At 53.4% G+C, this 22,219-nt stretch overlaps 2 protein-coding genes across 4 annotated transcripts in view; both read left to right on the forward strand.

Moving 5' to 3' along the window:
- The window catches only part of ACP7 (acid phosphatase 7, tartrate resistant (putative)), a 123,660-nt gene extending 115,975 nt beyond the window's left edge, over window positions 1–7,685 (forward strand). For both annotated transcript variants that reach the window (XM_037516520.2, XM_054697164.1), the window contains exons 10-14: window positions 34–91; window positions 172–239; window positions 370–441; window positions 4,369–4,506; window positions 5,931–7,685. In XM_037516520.2, the coding sequence (XP_037372417.1) occupies window positions 34–91; window positions 172–239; window positions 370–441; window positions 4,369–4,506; window positions 5,931–5,996 (402 nt within the window). In that variant the 3' untranslated portion in view covers window positions 5,997–7,685. The remainder of the gene's footprint in view (window positions 1–33; window positions 92–171; window positions 240–369; window positions 442–4,368; window positions 4,507–5,930) is intronic.
- Window positions 7,686–14,891: 7,206 nt separating this feature from the next.
- Window positions 14,892–22,219, forward strand: part of PAK4 (p21 (RAC1) activated kinase 4) — a 42,659-nt gene continuing 35,331 nt past the window's right edge. Inside the window, exon 1 of one of the 2 annotated variants that reach the window (XM_037516527.2) lies at window positions 14,892–15,031. The gene's annotated coding sequence lies outside the window, so the exon portion shown is untranslated. Of the gene's footprint in view, window positions 15,032–15,400; window positions 15,922–22,219 lie in introns of those variants that run through there. The other variant, XM_054697166.1, reaches the window with a different exon arrangement.

Below are 22,219 nucleotides of genomic sequence, written 5' to 3' on the forward strand. Positions count from 1 at the left end.
AGTCACCCCTCCCGTTCTCTGCTTCCTGCCCAGGTGCGCAAAGGCCTCCAAGGCAAGTTCTTTGGGCTGGAGGACCTTTTCTACAAGTATGGTGAGTGACCCCCAGCCCAGGCCTGCCCCCCGGCCCTTGGGGATCCAGGGGCCTTACCCCCCGCTCTTGCTCTGTCTCAGGGGTCGACCTGCAGCTGTGGGCTCACGAGCACTCGTATGAGCGACTGTGGCCGATCTACAACTACCAGGTGAGGTGCAGGATGGCCCGAGGGCCTGCACGACTGGGGTCAGTCGACCCTGGTCAGGCCCCCTGGCATGATAGATGTGACCACTCCTAACCCTGACCTTGACCGTAACCCACCCCTGTCCCTTCTTCAGGTGTTTAACGGCAGCTGGGAGACACCCTACACCCACCCCCGAGGTCCTGTCCACATCATCACAGGATCTGCTGTAAGCAGCCTGGGACGGGACCCTGGCTTCTCTTCTCTGGCTCTCTGCTGAGGGAGACCTGGTGCCAGCTGGAGGTTTATACTGTCACCAGCACTAAGTCTCCACCCGGGAGGTCAGGTGCTTGGTCACGTGCCCATTGCACAGATGCAGAAACAGAGGCTCAGATCGCAGATAACTCATCAAAGTCACAAGGGCACTGAATGGTGGGGTGGGGTGGGGGCTGGCCTGGTCTGCTGACAGGCCCAGAGCACAGGGTTTATATCATTACAGCCCCAAGCAGACGCTACAGAAACGACTTAGCTGTCATAGGAATCCACAAGGTATTTATAATCTCTCACTGGCTGTGTAGTTCCTTGTCTTTTATCCTTGATACATTTGAAGACGCCTGGCCAGTGGTGTTTGCAGAAGGCCCCTCGATCCGGCTTTTGTGCATTGTCTCACACTAAGATTCACCTCATGCGTACTGGGCCAGACAGCTGCAGGGTGCCATGGCCTCAGTGCCAGAGGGTGCAATTATTATAGGCTCTCTCTTTTTTTTTAAAGATTTATTTAGAGGCGCGGGAGAATGAGAGGATTTACCAGAGACAGAGCAGGGAAAAGAACAGGCAGACGGACTGAAAGCATTGCTGAGAGGAGCAGCAGGCAAGGCAGAAGAGGTCTGCAGCACCATGTGGGAATCTCCCTGGCTGGCCGGGAATTGAAACCGTGCTGCAGAGACTGCAGACAGCTTGACAGCACTATGCTCAACCCGCTGCACCACAGGGGAGACCCCTATAGGCTCTTTTTAATGTATAAATATCTTGGGGGAGAGACTTTCAGGTCTCGCTCATGTCCTCTTTTTCCTCACACTTTCAGTCAGTAATGTTTGAATCGCACAGTGGGTCTTGTCTTCTGGGAACTCCTATTGCCATCATCCCTGCTAGATCTATTCACTAGCTGCCTCCTGTGCCGATGAGTTCTCCCTTGCACCCCATTTCTTTGGTCAGTTGGTTATTGACTCAGGCCTATGTGAATGCATGGCTAATTAATTTCATCCTATGGGTTAGAATTCAGTACTACTGTCACTGCTCTGCTGATCAATTGCTCCACTAGGGTCCCCAGAACTCTCCGGGCTGGCTCCTGTGTCCTCTCAATGTGCCACGTTGTCAGGGTCCCCAGGAGCATTTTGTATTTGCCCTGCCCCAGCCTTGGCATCTGTCCCTTCGACAAGGGGAGAGGGCTAATTTTTTAAGCTCAGTCTTACAAATTAGTCAGAACCACTTGTGATCAAAATTCAAACTGTACAGGACCTCCCTGGTGGCCTACAGGTTAGGTCTCAGTGCTATCACCGATAAAGCCTGAGTTCAATCCCCAGCCAGGGAGATACCCACATGGCGCAGCAGACCTCTCCTGACTCTCCTGCTGCTCCCCTCAACACTGTATTTCAGTAGATCCACCTGTTCTCCCCACTCTGTCGCTGGTGAATCCTCTCACCCCCCGCACTTCTGGCCTACACCCCAGTTCTTGTATGCAGAAATAGAGAAATCTAAAAAAAAATCAGACTGTACAGAGGGAGAAGGTGAACACCAGCTGTCTGCACCTCTTCATGGCCCCATTCTCCAGTGTCCTGCCTCTTGAGTGGCCTTTAAAAAATGTTTTGTGCAGCTACCAGGGAGCCGCTGTCTTGATGGAGATGTGTGGCTGCATTGCCTGCTGGTAAAAGCAATTTGGATCATGATTCAGAGCCTGGTGTGTCTCAATCTTGGGGCGTGTTAGCATTACCTGGGGAGGCTTGAAAACTCCAGTGCCTCCAACTCCAATGAAAACTCCAAACACTGGGGTCTCTGAGGGTGACCCCTGGCATTGCCTGTCTCTGTGCAGCCAACACTGGGGGCAGGAGTAGAATGTCACCCGCCCCAGATGATGCCTCTAGCACATAGGTGAGTGCTATTCTGACCTTTCTCAGCACGGATTAGGTTTTTTGTATTTTTTTTTTTTTGAATTTTGAAATTATCTCAATGGACAGAAAAGCTGCAAAAGGAATACAAAGGCTTTCCATCTCTTCTTTACCAGGATTTCCCAAATGTGGACATTTAACCACATTTGGTTTAATCTCTGATTCTCTCACCTCTGCTTCTAGGTAAATATATTATTATTGTTACTATTATTATTTTCAGATCAAAGAAGAGTAAGTTGCAGGGTAATTTTTTTTTAAAGATGTATTTATTATGCACACAAGAACTGGAGTACAGGCCAGAGGCCAGAGGTGTGGGGGGTGAGAGGATCCACCAGAGACAGAGTGGGGAGCAGAACAGGCACTATACACTGCTGAGGGGAGCAGCAGGGAGACAGGAGAGGTCTGCTGAGTCATGTGGATAGCTCCCTGGCCGGGGATCAAACTCGTGCTGCAGTGGCCACAGAAGTCTTCATAGTGCTGCACCTAAACCCCTTGCGCCGCCAGAGAGGCCCCTGCAGGGTGATTCTTACAGTGTAAAATCTAAAGCCAGTAGTTAACATTGCTCACATGGCGTCACCTAATCTACAAACCTCACATTTAACCAGCGCCCCGTTCATGTCCTTTCAATCAAAGCAAGGACTTCTTTTCTTGGCCCAGATGTGAGTCTAAGAATACAGGTTCTATTCGGGTGTCTTGTCTCTTTAGCTTCCTTTCATCAGAAACATTTCCCCACTCTTGTTTCATTTATCCTGACCTTGAAACACTTGAAGAGTACAGCAAAGTGGCTTTGTAGACGAGCCCTCAATTTGGCCTGATATTTGCTTGTGATTAGATCGAAGTTACGCATTTTGGTAAGAATCCACAGAAGTGATACCGTGTTCTTCTCCATGCACCTGTAGCCGTGTGCCCCGGAAGCTTCAGTTTCCCCTTGTGCGCACGAGGTGTTGACCTGTCTCATTACTCATAATGTCCACTTTGATCAGCTGGTTAGAGGGGTGTCTGGCCACTCTCCACCAGAGTTTCTCTTTTCTGCTTTGTAGTTGACAAGATACTTGTTCAGATCCTTTTTGTAATTAGCACGTGTCTCCTGGAAAGCTACTCTGAGACTATGTAAATATCTTGTCCTCCCGCCAGCTTTCACCCCTTGTCTTACCATCCACCGATGATTCTTGCTTCTATCAGTTTGGTGTTTTTTTCCCAGCTCCCTCGTCTTCTCTGCTCATTTGGCCTAACTTTCTACCACGCTAATGAGTAGCCCCTGTCCTGCAGGCGTGGGTGATTTTTAAAAGCATTCTGACCCACTTATTTCCTCTAGCCTGTGAGTTGTCATTTCCCCTTAACAGTCCATCTTGGCCATCTTTCTGCATTACCCTGCTTTGTGCTGGCCATTCTATAATCTATATGTTTATTTATAAAAGATTTATTTATTTATGCATACAGGAACTAGGGTGTAAACCAGAGGTGTGAGGGGGTCAGAGGATTCACCAGAGACAGAGTGGGGAGCAGAACAGGCAGACTGACCGAAATACACTGCTGAGGGGAGCAGTGGGTGAGACAGGAGAGGTCTGCTGCGCTATGTGGGTAGCTCCCTGGCTGGGGATCGCGCTCATGCCCCAGTGGCTGCTGATAGCTTCATAGTGCTGAGACTTAACCCCTTGTGCCACCAGGGAGACCCTATTCTATAATTTATTTAACTGACTCTCATTGATGGGCTCTTGGGTGGCTTCCAGCTCAAGGCTTTTACAGAAACTTCTACAATGAAATCTCATCCAGACCTCAAAGGCAGGGGCACAGTCAGCCCAGCTGGGTCAAAACACTCAATTGTGAGCCTCATCGAGGCCAAATCTAAACCAACTGTCTTCCTCGGGGGCAGCAGGGCTGACCCAGCAGTCTTCATTTTAGAATACATACTCATTGAACGAAGACTCTTCTGCCTTCCTGCGGGTCCTCTGCCTGCCCCAGGCCCGGGTCTGAGCAGTTGTCTCCGGCAGGGCTGCGAGGAGCTGCTGACCCCCTTCACCCTCTTCCCGAGGCCCTGGAGCGCCGTGCGGGTGAGAGAGTATGGGTACACGCGGCTCCACATCCTCAACGGGACCCACGTCCACATCCAGCAGGTGTCAGATGACCAGGTAGGTCAGCAGGGGTGGCACCAAGGTGTTGGGGCCTCATGGTTAAAATGTGGACCCTGGAACAGGAAATCCTGGGTTCCAATTCTGCCTCTGCTTCTTACCAGCTGGATGACCTCACGCTACCCATTGAACCTCATTGAGCCACAGTTTCCCCATCTGTGAAATGGGGATGACAGTAGTTTCTGTCTCACAGGATGATATAGGGGGTGGATGACTTAGTATATGTAACGTGCTTAGAACAGTTTTGGAAACACATAAATTTTCAAGGTATTTATCAGCATGAAGGAGGGGAAGAAAAAAGAGGGTGGTATAATGTGTGTGTGGGGGACGGGTGATTTAAGGTTAGATGGCCCCAAATAATCAGGCCTCACTTTTCTTTATTATTGCCATTTAATTTTAAGATAATGATAGCTATGATTTATTGATCACTTGCTATGTACCAGATGCTGGATTCGACACTTTATTAGAACTGACACAACAATCCTGTAGGTGTCGATTATCTTTCCATTTGCAAATGAGAGAGCTGAGGTTCAGAGAGGGCAAGTAATTTTCCCGGGGTCACACAGCCAAAGGCTGGCAAAGCTGGGATCTCACCCCAAAGACTAGGTTATTATTATTTTTTTAAAGATTTATTTATTTATTTATTTATGCAAGCACTGGGTACAGTCAGAAGCGTGGGAGGGTGATGCTATGTGGGACCCTCGCCCGGAGGCCAGGGATCGAGCCGGTGCTGCAGAGGCTGTGGGCAGCTTCGCAACCCAGCACTCAACCGCTGCACCACCAGGGAGGCCCAAGACTAGGTTATTTTTATGACATGTAACCATTTGCAGAGTGGGACACACACCAGGGCAGGCTTTTCTTACTCATTATTTCATTCAGTTCCCCCTGGTTTGTGGAATATTCTCCCTGGTTTATGGAATATGGAAGTTAGGGTTAGAGTCTCTGATCACATGCATAAGGCCCCATGGGGAGTGGCTGTGCTGGGATATTAAGCAAGGTTCCACCTGACTCTGGGGTTTGCTCTAAAATAGTAGGATTGTGGGGCCTCCCCTGGTGGTGCAGCTGTTGAGCACTGGGCTGCGAGGCTGCCTGCAGCCTCTGCAGCACTGGTTCATTTCCTGGCTGCCGGCGAGGGTCCCACAAAAAAAAAAAAAATAAAATAGTAGGGCCCTACACTCACACAATCCTTGCCATTTGCTGCCTTCCCTTTCAGCCTTTCCAAACATTCCATTTAATCCCCACACCATCTGAGAGGTAGGGACTGTTACTGCCATTACCACCGCTCAGATGAGAACTGAGAGAGGTCTGACAGCTGGCCCAAGGCCACACAGCCCATCAGAGAGAGGTAGAGCTGGGGTTTGAGCTCTTACCCCACATTCTGGGCTTTTAGTCCTCATGACTTTCTCTGGTTTCATTCCTTGTAGGATGGGAAGATTGTGGATGACATCTGGGTGGTGAGACCCTTGCTCGGCCGGATGATGTACCTCTAGGGACGGGGGCAGTCCTTATTAGAAACCAGGTCTTGCTGCCTTGGTTGGTATGCCCAGACACTGCTCTTTGGGGAGTCAGGGCAGGCCTTGACTCCCCCGCCTTCCTGAGCCCCGCCCCCTTTGCGTGGGGCAGCTTTCCCCTCCTGGAGAGGTGGACCTCTGGCTGACTGTGCTGGGAGGACAGGTGTGCTGGCACAGAGTGAGGCGGGCTAGGTCCTGGGTGCACAGCCCTGCCCTCCTGCATAGCAGCGACTGGGCCGGGTGCCCACGGCCTCAGGAATAAAGAGGCTTCTAGTTACGGCTCCGTGGACTCTGCACTTCTACTGGGGATGCCTCCTGTGTACCCCCGGACCTTGTGGGGAGATGTGAGAAGCATCACCAGTGCCGAATCACGCAGCGGGGGCTGAGCTGCCATGACGCCACTGTCCAGCAGGGGGCGTCAGTGACTTTCTCACCCTGGGCTGGCCCTAGGCCAGTGGTCCCCATAACCCAACGTATGTCACCTGTGTCCCTTCGTGCCTCAGTTTCCCAGCCTGGCACTGACTTATCTGGATGGGGCAGCTGAATAGCCCGAAGAGCTCACAAGTCTGCCGGTTTCCTCCTTCCTCTCCTTCCCTCTTCATTTATTCAGCCTTTATTCATTGGGCCCCTCCGTGTACTGCTGTGAACAAGACCGAGATCTCTTTCCGCATGGGGTTGACATTCTACCTGGGCGTCAGCCAGCAAACCCAATCAATCAGTAAAGTACACAAAGGGTAAATACTGATAAGTGCTCAGAAAAAGCAGGGGACAGGAAGGGGACAGGAAGGGGCCAGGGTGGCCAGGGAGACCTCACTGAGAAGGTGGCTTCTGATCTGAAGGGGCCTGAGGGAGGAGCTCCGTGGGCAGAGCCTTCCAGGCAGAGGAACAGCCAGTGCAAAGGCCCTGGGACAGGAACGTGCCTGCCCTGTTGCAATATCAATGAGGGGACCGGTGTGGCTGGAGCAGACAGGTGAGCACAGGCAGGTGAGGGCAGGCAGGTGATGGGGCAGATGGCATAGGGCCTCTTGGAGAGTGGGCCGTGTCTTTACCATGGCTGAGATGGAGCCACAGGAGTGCTTTGCACAGGTGACACACGTGATGTGATCCTAGGAGTTCTAGGCAAAGGTCAAGCTCTGGCCCCAGGACTGAGGGGTCCTCCCTCAGGGAAGCCTGGGGGTCTCAGCCCTATGGCTGACATCACCTCTGTTGCTGTCCAGCTTCGGCCTCCTCACAGCTTGTTCCCACACATACCCCCCCCTTTCAGCCCAAGGTTCTCTGCTCCTTGAGTTTCTAAAAGCTGCTTTCTCACAGCAGGCGTGTTTGTCTCTGAGGCCATTTGGGCTGGCTCCTTGTTCACCTCAGGCCTCAGCCTTCCCTGAGCAGCTAACATGGCCACAGTCGCTCCACCCCATCCTATTTAGCTTCATTTCTAGCTCTTAGTTGCTGCAATTCTTTCATTACTTTTCTTATTAAGTTGTTCAGGGTGGCCTGTCCCCAGGGCGGGGAGTCCAAGGCCACCTTGTTCATTCATGAGTCCGTCACCGCCAGATCCCTTCCCCTGGCTGGGTGGGGGCCCTGGGCTCTCCCCATCCCATCCCCCACCCCCTGCCCATTCTGGGCCATCACCATCGGGAGGTGGGTCTGTCTCCCCCACCGGATTGTCAACCCAGGAGGGCGGTGCCCAGGGCCCGCCCCAGCACAAGACAGATGCTTAATAAATATTTGTTGCCTTAATGGAGGCCGGTACATGCCAGGCTCCAGCTGGGCAACTCAGAACAGCGATGACTCAGCTCTGGCCATGCCCCATGGGAGGCAGGGAACACGGTTACCCAACATAATGACAAGCGATGTGGGAATGCCCTGGAAGGATGCTCGGAGCCCCTGGAGTCTCCAGCTGGGGGCCGCCCAGTGCACACTGCAGGCAGAGACAGCTGGTAGCCAAGAGGGCAGCTCGTTCTGCCCGAGGTTGTGGGGGAGACTGAACATCCCGGGGTGGGTTCCACGGAGTGCACTGGAACTAAGCACTGGGGCCAGCCAGCCTGTGGGCACAAATCTCAGCTCTGGCATCAGAATGTGAGGTCCTAGTGCTGCTGCTGGTTCTGTGCACCCTGCAGCCTCAGTACCTGGTAATCCAGTAACATAGTAGTTGCTCAATTAAATGGGAAGGGGGAGGGGAGGGAAATAAGGAGAGGGAGGGGGGAGGCTCGGCACAGCACCTGTTTCTTCCCTGCTCTCCAGTCGACCAACACTGACGCTCAGAGAGCGGTTAGCAAATGGCTCGTCCTATGAGACTCAAGTCGCTGGTCCTCTCAGGACCCCCGCTTCTTCCTCTGTAACAGAAGAATGATGGTGGATACTTTGTGAGGTGGCCTTGGCATTAAATGAGGTGGAAATCCTGGGTGTTGTCCTTGACTCTTTTCCTTTTCGTGTCCCATATTCAATTAGCTGGTAAATTCTGTTGACATTGCCTTGAAAATCCACCTAGAGTTTGTCTCCTTCCCCCACCACCACGGCCCCCACCCTGGTCCTGTCCCCGCCGTTTCTCACCCCCTGCTTGGTCTCTGCCCTCCCCTCCCCCAGTCTGCTCCCCAAATGCAGCCGAAGGGTCCTGTCCCCTCGGGTCCCTCCCCTGCCTGAACCCTCCAGTGCCTCATCTCCCTGGGCTAAAACCCAGTGTCCTCCCAATGTCCACCCCACACGATCCGCCCGCCTCCCTCCTGCCCTCATCGCCCACAACTCACCCCTTGTCCGCTCCGCTGCAGTCACACTGGCCTCAGACAGCAGGACCCCCATACCCCACTGTCCCCCCACACCCCACTGACCGGGCCCTCACCCCTGGTACCCACGTGGCTCCCTTTCCCCCTCCTTCAGGTCTTTGCTCTAATCTCCCCTATCCTGACCACCTTGTTAAGACAGCACCCCCACTTCTTCCCTCACCCGCTTTCCCCCTCTGTCCTCCTTCAGTCCCTCGGACGCGGCGGCCTACTGGATGGCTACGTGCTCCATCACTTAGCCTTTATCTCCCTCAGAATGTGAGCTCCCAGGTGCATCTGCTGGCTCTGTTCTCCCTGCAGCCCCAGAACCCAGTCACCCCGTAACATAGCAGTTGCTCAGTGAACAAGGCATGGCGGAAGGAAGGAACCATACAGGTAAAATGCTCAGCACAGCACCTGACGCCGAGGGAGCCGGGAACAAATAGCAGGGATGACTGTGATTTGGGTGAATCGTGTGAAGGCTCAGCCCTTGTGGCTCCCACTGCCGGGCACACAGGAGACGGGCACAAAGGGCTGATTGCGACATTGTGATAAGTGACAAGCACCGGAAGGGGCAGCTGGCGGGGCCTGGAGACGCTGAGGCTTCTGGGAGGCGAGGCTGAGGTAGGCCCTGCTAACACTGGCCTGGTGGGCTGGGGAGGGAGTAAGACGGTGGTCAGGAGAGCAGCAGGGCTGTGGAATCTTTCAGCACCAAATGCTTCTTTCTGAAAGTGCTTCATTGCTCAAATCAGCCAGGAGCGGCTTCTGTTGATTGCAACTAGAAACCACGAAGGAACTTTGCACCTTCTGGGAACCACACATTGGAGATAACATGGGGGCCAAGAGGACGTTTCTGTTTTTGAATTTTGAAGCTTGATTCTGCTGGAGAAGGGAGAGAAGTCACCATGGGCGCTGTGAAGAAAATACGCTTGAAGTGTAGGACAGTAAATGGTAATATAGATGTGTGCAGGAAGGCGTCGCCGACGAAGGCGTCTTTTGATATTGCAACCAAAGGAGTTTTAGGTAAAGACCTAGAAGAGAGCTTCCCTGGTGGCACAGGGATCAAAGACAGTGCTATCAAGCTATTGCCAGCCACTGCAGCACGAGTTCGGTCCCCGGCCAGCCAGGGAGCAACCCACATGGTGCAAAGGACCTCTCCTGTCTTGCCCACTGCTCCCCTCAGCAGTGTGTTTCAGTCATTCTGCCTGTTCTGCTCCACACTCTGTCTCTGGTGAATCCCTCACTCCGCGCACCTCTGGCCTACACCCCAATTCTTGTATGCATAAATAAATTCTTAAAAAAAAAGACCTAAATGAGCCATCCAGGCAAAAGGATCAGCAGGTTCAAAGGCCCTGAGGCAGGACTGAATTTATGTGAGAAACATAAACAACAAACCGGCTCTCAGTTACCTTAAATTAGATTTGCCTTCCCAGAATGCTGCGCGAGAGTATATAGCCTTTTGAGACTGGCTTCTCTTGCTGATGCTAATGCATTTGCAAATCCATCGGTGCCATCCTGCAGATCAGGCATTCCCCTTTTTTTTTTTTTTTATTGCCAAGTATGTTTCCAGGAAAAGGATACACAGCAAGTTATTTATCTGTTCTCCAGTCGATGAACATTTTGGGTTGTTTCCAGTTTGGGACAATTAAGAAAATGACGGCTGTGAACATCCCTGGCCCAGTCATTGTGTGAATATATGTTTTCATTTCCTGTGAGTAAATACCTAGGAGTGGGATTGCTGGGTCCTATGTCTTCCACATTCCTTTGATGGTGGCATGGGCGTATCTCTGACACATTTTGAACTCTGCTCATCATCTTATTCTATGTATTTACTTATTCATGTGTTTATTATCTCTGAAAAGGAAGTAGAATGTTTTGGAGCGTAGACCCTGAAGTTAGGCTGCCTGTGTGGCTTTGGAGAAATTACTTAACCTCTCTGGGCCTCAGTCTGCACATCTGTAGAAGGGGGAGGACAATTGTACATAGGATTGTTGGGGGGTTTAAAAAGAGGTTGTATGTGTAAAGGGCTTAGTAGGATCTGTTGGATAGAAAAGGCTCAATAAATGTTTGCAATTATCATCAGTCAACAGGCTTGGCACACAGATGGCATTCAGTGAGTATATTTATTAAATGAAGTTGAACAGCCTTTAAATACATCAGCTTTGAAGTCAGATGTCCTAGTTCAAATTCCAGCAAAGCTGCTTATGGATGGTAGAACTTGGTTCCACTTCCCTGCCTGCTTCAGTTTCCTCCTCTGTTGGGGATGGGGCTGTGCCTGGGGACTAAGGACCCATCTAATAGAGAAGGGGGGAGGATTAGGTGAGATTAGGGATAGGTAAAGTGTTCAGAGCGAGTCCTCCATAGCAAGCAATGCAAAATCTGGAAGCAACCTAAATGTGCAACAATTTGTTAAATATGACACATCAATCGTTTGAAAACAAGATGAGGGCCTCCCTGGTGGCGCAGCGGTTGAGCGCTGGGTTGCGAAGCTGCCCACAGCCTCTGCAGCGCCCGTTCAATCCCTGGCTGCTCCCCGGCCACAGAGGAGGGTCCCACATGGCACGCAGACCTCTCCTGCCGCCCGCTGCTCCCCTCAGCAGTGTACTTCGGTCCTTCTGCCTGCTCTGCTCCCCGCTCTGGCTCTGGTGAATTCTCTTACCCTCCCGCACTTCTGACTGTACCTAGTGCTTGTATAAATAAATAAATCTTTAAAAAAAAATAAACACAAGATAAAAAAATTGACTAAAATGACATTAATGATAAATATCTTCCCATCTATACATTGACTATGGCTTCCTTTTCCTTAAAGAACGATTCATAGAATAGAATTGCTGCATCAAAGGGTTAAGTCTCTTGATGGGTGTTGTGAAAACCTGGCCCCAGATCATACTGCTACAAGTGGGGCATGAGAATGACTTTTCCCTTGTCGTCTCATGAGCATGGATTATGTTTTTTTTTTTTATAGAGGCATGTTTTATTTATTTTATTTGCTTGTTTGTTTTTGTTTATACATGAACTGGGTACAGGAGGAGGGTGAGAGAATTCACCAGAGCCAGGGCAGGGAGCAGAGCAGGCAGAAGGACCGAAGTACACTGCTGAGGGGATCAGTGGGTGGCAGGAGAGGTCTGCGCGCCATGTGGGATCCTCCTCCGGTGGCCGGGGAGCAGCCGGGGATCGAACCAGCGCCGCAGAGGCCGTGGGCAGCTTCAGAACCCAGCGCTCAACCGCTGCGCCACCGGGGAGGCCCTGGATTATAATGTTTTAAAAAATGTTTTTTTGAGAGTCCAAGGGGAAAAAAACTGGGATCTGTATAATAATCTCCACTTCATTAATTTCTTGTTCACCAACTCCATTTTTCTCCTTCACTACATTTTTAAGTTTTTTCATGTTTATTGGCCATTTTCTACTGTATGTTCACCTTTCATGTTGATTTGTAGAGGTTCTTTACATATGAAGGACAAAAAGCTTTGCTTGCCATCTATATAGACCCATTTATCTTTTCCCTTGATGTACTGAAATTTATCCTTGTATGAGGCCCAAAACTACTCATCTTCACCCCCAGTTTCCATCTTTCAAGGGTCGTGGCCTTCTACCCTCTTCCATAAGAGGTTCTTTGGGGACTGATTTCTCTTGTCCCAGGCATGGAAAGTAGGAGGGTGCCTGGTTGTCAGTCCTGAGGAAATCCTGGGTGCAAGTTTATCACCAGGCTTGTTCCAAGGGTTTGCTCTTTGATTAGAATTAGATTTACCCTTCTGGTCTATCCGACTAAGCTGCAAGGGGCTTCTGGAGTCTCATGCTCTGAAGTTTGTGCAGGGTCTAAAGAGGCAAAAGCTGCATCTGACCCTTCCCATCACTGTGACCTGAAATAAAGTGCTGTCATCTCAGCTATTGGTCTTTATTTTGAACACAGAGACTCTGTAAGCCAAGATAATTTCAAAAGAGCACAAAAACAAGAATGTGCAATGCTGTCGAGGGTACTTCAAAGGGCCTGTTCCCCTCACCGCTGGAGGCAGTGCGGATGGGAACCCAGTAGCACAGTTAGGCAATGCGCGTCCCAGGCCGCGGGGAGGCAGCAGAGGGCAGTCAGCGAGCGCCCTGCCCCGGGTCACAACTTGGGTACTAGTCCCGCCTCTACCCCATCCTCGAGTGTGACTTTGAGTCCATGAAGTTATGCCTTGAAGCTTGTTTCCTCCTCTGGAAACCAGGGACAATCATAGCCCCTGTTCAAATTACGCGGCGTAGCACCATGCACGGTGCATAGAAATGCTGGAAACATGGAAACAGTTACTATTATTAAATCTCAAAGATGTACATTTCCTTTGACCCAGCAGTTTCATTTCTGGTAATCTTCAAAGGAAATAATTAGCGATGTGCCCGAACACTTAGCTGCTTGGATTTTCTAGCCGGGAACTATTTATAATAGCAAAATATTTATCACAGTTCAGCTGTTCAACAAGAAAGAGAGGTTAAACAAATTAGAGTTCATTGGTAGGATGGCATCTTACGCAGCCATCAAAATTAATGTTCTTGAAGAATACTTAATGACATGGAAAGATACTGGTGATGTTTATAATCTTGTTTTCCAAAGATATAAAAGTCTTTATAAATGCATTACTGTTTTGTTTTTTTAAAGTCAGTAAATAAACAAAAAAAGACTCATCGCGTAATCATTCATTTGCTTCTGCAGACATTAATTAAATACCTACTATGTGCAATTCGATGTACTGCAACTGAAAGTACACACCAAATATTTAAGAGTATCTCTAAGCAGGTGGAATTATTATGCCTCTGGCCCATCGTTTAACACATGTTTACTGAGCCTCTGATAATAATGCCAGGACACTGGGTAGCACAGTGAAGAAAACACCCAAATCCATGATCTCCTGGAGCCCACGTTCCAGCAGGGGAGACACCCCCAAACCTGTACCTACACAATTAGCTGATTATCTAGTATGTTAAAGGTGATTAGAGCAATGGAAATTAAGAAAAAGCCAACGGGGGGGAGGGTGGTTGGAAGCATGTGTGAGAGATGTTTGCTGCTTTCCTTAGGGAAGGCAGCAATAATCCCACTGGTGGGTGGCAGCTGAGTAAAACTCTCCAGAAGGGGAGGGAGGAGCCAGAATCCCAGGGCGGGAGAGTATTCCAGACCGAATGAACCACCGCTGCAAAGACCTTGATGTGGAAGAGCTGCTGATATTTTTCTGGAAGAGCTAGCTAGTTGGCTGGAGTTCAGAGTGAAGTCCGAGTTTCGTTTATGAGGCTCTTGTTGCTTTTTTGTGTTGTTGACTAATTAATTGCTTTTTAAAAACCACGGAAACGAATAAAAACAAATAGTGTCTTGGTCTGGACTCATCGTTCAAAACTATTTCCCGTGTGCCTGAGCCAACTAGTTGGCCCCATTGGGTCTCGGTTTCTTTATCCGTAAAATGGGCATTAATAATACAATAGGGTTGTGGGCGCAAGAGGTTAAGATGCAACCGATGAAGCTGTCCGCAGCCTCTGCAGCACGAGCTCGATCCCCGGCCAGGGAGCTACCCACATGGCGCAGCAGACCTCTCCTGTCTCGCCCGCTGCTCCCCTCAGCAGTGTATTTCAGTGGATCCACCTGTTCTGCTCCCCACTCTGTCTCTGGTGAATCCTCTCACACACACCCCCGCACCTCTGGCCTGTACCCCAGTTCTTGCATGCATAAATAAATAAATCTCTAAAAAAAAATACAATAGGGTTGTACTGAGTATTCAGCGAGACAGGGCTGGGGAAGCCCTTGGCCACGCATGTGGCACACAGTAAGTGCTTAAGAACTGCTCTGGGCCATTGTCACCAGTGTCTGCCCCCCACCCCCTAGCCCGCTCCGCGGCAAGGTGGGGAGGATGTTCCAGAAGAGTCATTTCCTCTTTAAGAACCCGAGCGCGCCCGGGCGAGCGCCAGCTTCCCGGCACCCTTTCCAAATTTCCCAATCCCGGCTTGGCATTTTCCGTGCGAAGGCCTCCGATTGGACAATCTGCACCAATCAGCGGCTGGAGCGGGCGCTATCTGGCACCCAGCCCCGCCCCCGAGCGGGCCCTGCCCCCGGCCCGGTCAGTCCTGTTGCTATGGGGACTGGTGGGCGGCGAGGGGGGAAAGCCCCGGATGTTCGTTGGGGATTCAACATGGCGGCGGCAGTGGCCGCGGTGGCGGCGGCGCAAGAGAGCTGAGGGCGCCGCGAGGGTTCCGAGTTCCGCGCCGAGCAGCTAGGTCGCGAGCGACTGCGGCACCGAGCTGGTAGGACCAGCGGGCTGGCCGGAGGATTGGGGTGGGCCGGGCGAGGGTGTTGGGAGACCGTTTACGCACGTTGGGGGCGGGGCCGCTGGGGTCAAAGTTCACCTAAGGGGGAAGGGTCGCGTCGGAGGGGTCGGGGGTCACCCCTAACGGGGGGGAGGGAGGCATGGCGGAGGTCAGAGGTCAAATTGCTGAGGTGGGGGCGTGGCGACGGGGACTGCAAAGTTGGAAATTTGAAGTGGGGACTTGGTGGAGCGGGGTCGGGACGAGTGTCCGAAGAGGGGGGGTCAACAGTAATACGTCGAAGGGAGGGGGCGCCTGTGGGAGTGAAAGGTCACGGCCGTGGGGCTGCGCGGGGGAGGTTTGAGGCCGCCAGCGGAGCAGATGAATGAGATTTCGGTTGGGGGGGCATCTTCCGTGGAATCCAAGGTGGGTCGTGGCCAAAGGGGGCGAAGGTCAGACTCTGGTGGCAGACTGATGAGGTCCCCAAGGGTTTAAAGTTACCACCCACGTGGGGCCTCTTACGGAGGAGGAGGGGCGGGGACGCCCCAGAGAGAGGTCAAAGGTGCTTCTTGGTGGGGACGAGGGGAGCCTGCTCCCACAAATCACGGCAGTAACAGCAAACACTCATAAAGCTCTGACTATGTGCCAGGCCCCGTTCTAAATGCTTTATGTCGACTTACTCCTCACGACAACCTCAGAGAGTTGGTGCTAAGAAGAGATTCAGTGATTTGCCCAGGATCATCTCTTAGGTTGTGGGACAGGGATTCCAGGTCGGAAGTTCTGTGCCCCGAGTCCTGCTGTGCTGTTGCCTCTCAAATCGTCGTCATGTGATCTTCAGTGGCGGTTGACTGTGCTCAGCGCCCTGTGCGCTTGGTCTACGACCTGGTGAGGTGGGTACTACATAGACCCAATTTACAGGCAGAGAAAGGGAGACTTGGAGAACTTGGCTCAGTGGCTGAGGCAGATTTCAAGCTGGGTCTGAATGATTCCAGAGCTCCAGCCCTGAATTGCTACTTTGTAGATCTGAGGTTTGTTCCTGGAAGCAGGGCAAGGCTGAGCCACTCCCAGGGCAGGAACAGATTGTCTGACTTGAGAGGGTGTGATCTGGTAGGAGTGGTTCCTTAGGCCTGTGGAATGGGGTGTTTGTGGGTGGCCCAGAGGCCAAGTGAATCTGGTGGGCTACGGGCTGGAGAGGGTGTCTTTCTGTAGTAAAGCCCCTGGGCGCCAATCATGGTCCTCAGAGGCTCCCGCCTCTTTTCCTACTGCTCCCCCCATCCCCTCAAAGGTCCAACCACGCAGACCTGTTTGCTGTTCAACTCTGTGTGCTTTTGCCTCCCACCAAGTCTTTGACCTTCCTGTTGCCTCTGCCAGGAATCCTTCCACACCCCGCCTCCCTCACTCACCAGTCAGTCACTCGCCTGCAGCCAGACCAGGACCATGCTAGCTCGCACTGCCCTCTGACACTCTTATCTTACTTGTTTTCTCCCCAGCCCGGTGCCCTGCCCTTGCTCATTTCTCAGGGCCCAGTGGGCCCACTAGAATGTGGGACCCAAGGGGGCAGGAATTTCTCTGGCTTCTTCCTTCCCTGAACCCCCACATGAAGCTCTGCCTGGCCTACAGTGGATGCTTGGGGGGTACGGGTGAATGCTGGGCATCTTGCTGGATGCCGGGGCTGCAGCAGTAGACAGGACACAGCCCCAGGCCTCTGCCAGGTCTCAGTGTCCCTTGGCAGGAGCTGACTACAAGCAAACCCCCAGCCAATGGCACGTAGCCTGTGAGGACATGTCAGGGAGCCAGGACCTGGGCTGGGGGCTCTATCCCTGGGAAAGTCCCCCAAGCAAGTAGGGAGAATGGGAAAAGAGGCACAGTGTATGCAGAAGGGGCAGTGTGTGCAAAGGCCCTGCACACAAGTGGAGGCCAGGGGATGGGTGCAGAATTGGGGGTCGGTAGGCAACATGTAACCTGTGAGAGGTCAGTGAGACCCCTAGGGTACCCAGCTGGGTGGAGGGGCAGATGAGCTGGCTGTGCCTGCTGCTGTGAGGCGGTCCTAGGGAGCAGTTCGGAGAGCAGTGGTACTGCAGGGATGCCTGCTTTGCACCCAGCTCCATCCCGCACAGGCTTGGTGACTGTGGCCAAGTTGCTGAACTCTTCTGGACCTGTTTCCTCCTCTGCAAAGTGGGAATAATGATGGTAGCTACCTCAGAATGGCTGTGTGGAGGCAAAGTGTAAGCTTGCCTCCTCTGGTTACCTGGGGAGGGCCTCAGAGGTGGGGGAGGGACCTCTCCCCCACTGCCTGGCTTTTACTGGCTGCTGCACCCCCACCTGGCTCTGCAGGGTCAGTGAGTGGGCACACTGCCAGGCAGCCCAGCCCAGCTAGCCCTGCATCTCAGGGCTGTGCACAGATCCGAAGGGGAGGGCCTTTGGACCCACATTCAGGTACTTGCTGGGTCTTCACTCACCAGCTGTGGGACCTTGGGCCAGTGGTTGCTTCTTTGCCAACTTTGTTCCTCGTGATACCTTTTAGACTAGTGGAAAAGCAGAGCTTTCATTTATAGCAGAACCCCACGCCTCCAGCATCCTGCCTGGGTCAGGACGCTTTGCGGACACAGTGAGGGGCCTGCCGTGCCCTGCTGGATCGGGGGGGCCCCTTTCCTGCGGGCCCGCTGCTCCTCCCCGTGAACGCACCGCCAGCCATACAGCAGAGTGCTCAGCACTGCCCACCCTTGGCGGTCAGACGTCCTGGGAACTTTTGGAAGTATTGCTTCCCAGGCTTGTAGACCTGGTGCATGTGGTTGGGGGCCCGCCAGGGTTGACCCCAGTGTTTACCCCAGTGTTTGCAGGTAAATGGTATCACGGTAAATGACCTGCTTTTCTTGCTCAACATCAGAGTTGGCTGTTTCTCCACGCAGATGAGTCCAGGTCGAGGACAGATCATTTGCTTTCCCTGCTGTTGAGCATGAGCTCTTTGTGCTAAGCCTCATAGGAGTTACCTGTTCACTTTTGGGGCCATTTAGTGGCTCCCCAATGGGACTTCGACAAACAGTGCTGCACTGACTATTCTAGAACATGTTTCCCTGTGTCCAGAATCTCCTGGGCATGCCGGGTGGTGGAAATGCTGGCCCCCGTCTTTCCTAGAAGTCACTGAAGTAGCCTCCTCATGCTTCCTGGTGGGCCAGGGGTTCCCTTCGCTCTGCGTCCGGCTTTGGGCGAGTTTGTGGTTCTTGCTGAAATGATTTACTCAGCCATGAGATGGTGGGCCGCCTCCCCAACAAGGCGGTCTGGGAAAGCTGGGGACCTGGTTCTTGAATCAGGTTTAGCTGAGGTCTGACACCCACTGAACCCCCACACTCAGTGGGAGGCAGATTGAGGAAGGTGACTATCTCTGTTCCTCGGGGCATTGGCCTCTGTTCCCCAGGGCATCCGGGGCTGTTCCCCAGGGCATCTGGGGCTGTGGCTGCAACTCTGACCAGACTCCCTGTGGGGCCGCTCCTGGGACTGACAGTTGGGAAGGGCAAGTGTACGGACTCAAGCCCACTGAGGAAGGAGGTGAAGCAGAGGGACAGGCAAAACCTTGCCCTTAGTGGTGACCCACACAGCTCTGTCCTCCCGTCATGGATTAAAATCCAGAAAGGAGACAGACCTGTCCCCAGACAGTGACGGCCCACGGGGTTGGGCTGGCCTGGGGAGGTACAAGCAGAGGGTCTATTCAGGGATGGGGAGGCACAGACACTGGGAATGAGCAGGAGGCACCTGACCCAGCCTGTGGAGTCAGCGAGGGCTTCTTGGAGAAGGGGACATCTGAGTGATAAGACAGAGTGAGCCAGGCCTAAAAAGGAGGTGGAAATGTAACAGGGTGGTCCCCAGGAAAGGGGGAACTTCCAGGTTCCCTGCCCCACCAAGGGAGGGTGGAGCTGAGCAGGGAGAGGAGAAGCTGCAGAAGAGACTGAGGAAGGAAGCAGGATGGAGCCAGGAGACACGTGAAGAAACTGTGCTTGTCTTTTGGTCATGGACTGGGTGACACAGATGTGGGTGAGACCCGTGGGGAGGTGACCATGGCAGCTTTTATCTTGGTGTTGATTTTGCTCTTTTCCTTCCGGGCTTGTCTGGTTGTTTGTGACCCTTTTCTGTGGGTCCCCACTGGAAGATGCTTTAGACTTGGGGCAGGCTTTGGGGCCTTGTTCTGGACCGATCCCATATGGATGGACTTTTACCCACGAGGGGACGGGTCACTTTGGGTGCTTCATTTAGAAACTAGACTCTTTGCCTTACCTGTATTGTTTCCTAGTTTAATTAAAGTTCCTTCCCATTAAAGTCTCCTATGTTTTGTGTTGATGCGGCGGATGGCAGAACCCATGTAGAATAGGCAGGTTTGCGGGGTTTGGGCTGCCCCTCCCCCTGCCCTGTAACAGAAAGAATAGAACAGGTAGTGAGTGGAAAATGCAAGGGCCCTGGGGTCTCAGTAAACTTGGGACAGTCCCCGCTGCCATCCAGGAGACCCGAATGGCAGCATCGGCAGTGAGGTCAGGGCGGGCGGTCGGGAGGATGTGACAGACACCGCAGGGGCTGATGGATGAGGAGGGAGTGTGACAGTGGGCAGTCTTTGGAGCACTATAAGCGACATCTGGTTTCCCTCTTACAAAGATTACTCAGGCTGCCATGTGGGGAACAGATCATGGGGAAGCTGCGGTGATAGGCAGGCAGGAAAAGAAGGTTGACGGGATGGGGGTGGCGGTGATGGAAGCAGGTCCTGCGTGCCGGCTGCGATGGTGAGTATTCACCCGTATTAACTCATGGGATGCCCACAACAGCCTGCCCAGCTTGTACTGTGATCCCCATGGAAGAGTTGAGAAAACCGAGACCCAGCACGGTGTGTGGCTTGCCTCAGGTCACACTGCAGGCGAGGAGCAGAGGCAGGACTTGACCTCCAGGCCTTCGGGCTGCAGTCAGTGCTTGCTGAGGCTCCCGCCGGGGAATGCGAGAGATTGGAAGGCTTCTGACCCAGGCTCCTCTTTGGATGGGAGCTCCTTGGGGACCTGTTCAAGCTGGGTGGGTCTCTGTCTCCCTCAGGGCCCCCCCCCCAGGGCCCCTCTTCTCTTTCTTGTCCTCTGCCTCCACCCTCCTTGTCCCGTCGGCTCGCAGTGAACCAGACTTCCTGGCCAGACGCCGGCCGGGGTGTCCCCAGCAGCTGTTTCTCCCATCACGCAAGCCCGGGCGGCCACAGATGCTGCCAGCAGGAAGCAGACTCCTTCCCAGTAACAGCCAGGGAAACGGACCCTTCCCACCTCAGCCTCCCATCCGGGGCTGGGGCCCGTTGTCTGCCAGCTAGCACAGGAAGGCAAGGAGGGGGTGCGGGGTGGTCAGACGAGCGTTTCCCCAGGTCCCAGGGGAACACCTGTGGCCACCACTCACAGCTGCTTGTCTCCTGGGGCCTTGTAGCCCTGCCCTGCCCTTCCCGGGGCATAAGGTGATCTGCTGCCGTCCTCAGGTGCCAGGGCAGATTTCCTGATGGGACACGGCCCACACACGCCTCAGCCTGCCCCCCTAGCTGGGCGCCCCTGGGGAAGGCTCTCTGGGCCTGCCGTTCCTCACCTAAAAGTGGGGGTGATCGTACCTCCCTTGGGGGCCGCTGGCAGGATGGGCGGGGTCCCTCTGTGAGGTGCTTAGCACGGTCGCCTGGCACCAGCAGACTCCTGGTCTGCAGGAACTTAATCATTGAGCGGTTCCGGCTCCTGCCCCTGCCCCTCAGGGCCAGCTGCCGCGCCAGCTGTGTGCTTTATGTGCCTCCTCACCCGGCTCTGCCCAGAGACCCCCGGGAGGAGGTGTTATTAGCCTCATTTCTCTTTCCTTAATGTTTTAATTTTAAGAAGGCACATTTTTGCTCCCTCTGCAGGTATTACCTTCCTTCCCTAAATAATCGTTGAAAAGCCGTGCACAGCACGGAAGGGCATCTCGCCCGCCCAGCCGCTTGCCTGAGGTGGCCCCTTTCTGCTGGTGACATTTGTTCCTGCTCGTGCTCCTGCCGTCGTTTTTACTGGATGGAGCTGGACTCCCCGGCCCGCCCTGGAGTCTTTTACCCTTGGTGGTGTCAGGACATAGGAGCCTCTGGCACGGGCGCCCGAGGATAGCCTGCAGGCCCCTCCTCCGAGCAGGGTCCCCAGGACCCCGGGCTCTGGGGTGTGTACCCCGTTAGCGGTGCACGAGCCCTCCCGCCTAGAGAGCTGTGCTCGTTGACGTGCCACCCGGTGTCTGTGGTGCCGGGGTGTCCTCACGTGCTCAGCCGTGGACAGGTGCTCCCTGGTGCCTTCACCGCCGCCAGGGTTCTGATTTTCATGTGAGTCAACTTTAAAGTCATCCGGGTCTCCTTGGGTGGGGGAGTTATTTGTGGTAATTTTACTTTCTCTGAGAAGCGGAAACTGAGCACAGGATGGGAAACCCCAAGAAGTGACAGCTCTGGTGCTGGAACCCGGGCCCGGCCGGCTCCAGTCTGGGGCTCTTAACCTGTGTGACACCATCGAGGTTGCCCGCAGGGACTCTGGAGCCAGCTTGGCCACGCTTAGCTGTGTGACCCCAGACCAGCCCCTTCACCTCTCTGTGCCTTGATGTCTCATCTGTAAAATGAGGGTGATGATGGTCCCCCCTCATCTGGTTGTTTTGAGCCTGTAAATACATAACCATCAGGCAGAACACACAGTACTGAGTGTTCCCAGACCGTGCATGGCTAGTGCCAGCCCGGTGCATGCTGTCTGGTGATCAGCAGGCATTGTTCTCCCAGCAGCCCCAAGACACGGCTCTTACTATCACCCCTTTCATGGGGGAGGAAATTGAGAACTTGGGAGACTTGCCTGGGATCACAGAGCCAGCAGGGCTGCGGTTTGGACCTGGGCTGCTAACCCCTATGACACATGCCCTCTGTACCCCATCACTAAAGCCCAGGGATTATAAGCTCCCCCCTCTCCCACCCCACTCCCATGTCTTCATTAGAGGTAGGCGGCAGCAGAAGTTTTGAGGGGAACACCTTGGTAGGTGGATGGCTCCAGGCTCCCCCTGCCCCCATCCCTGCCTGGCCCTGGAAGCTCCTGATAGAGAGTGGCTTTGTGTGGAGGTTTCGGGCTTGCTTCCCCAGGCCAGTTTCAGCCACGCCCACTCCCAGGGAAGCGCAGCCATCCTGGGCCGCCTCCCCCCCCTCCT

The sequence above is a fragment of the Talpa occidentalis genome, unplaced genomic scaffold (assembly GCF_014898055.3).
Source record: "Talpa occidentalis isolate TD23 unplaced genomic scaffold, MPIMG_talOcc4v2.1 talOcc4.17, whole genome shotgun sequence".
Classification (NCBI taxonomy): domain Eukaryota; kingdom Metazoa; phylum Chordata; class Mammalia; order Eulipotyphla; family Talpidae; genus Talpa; species Talpa occidentalis.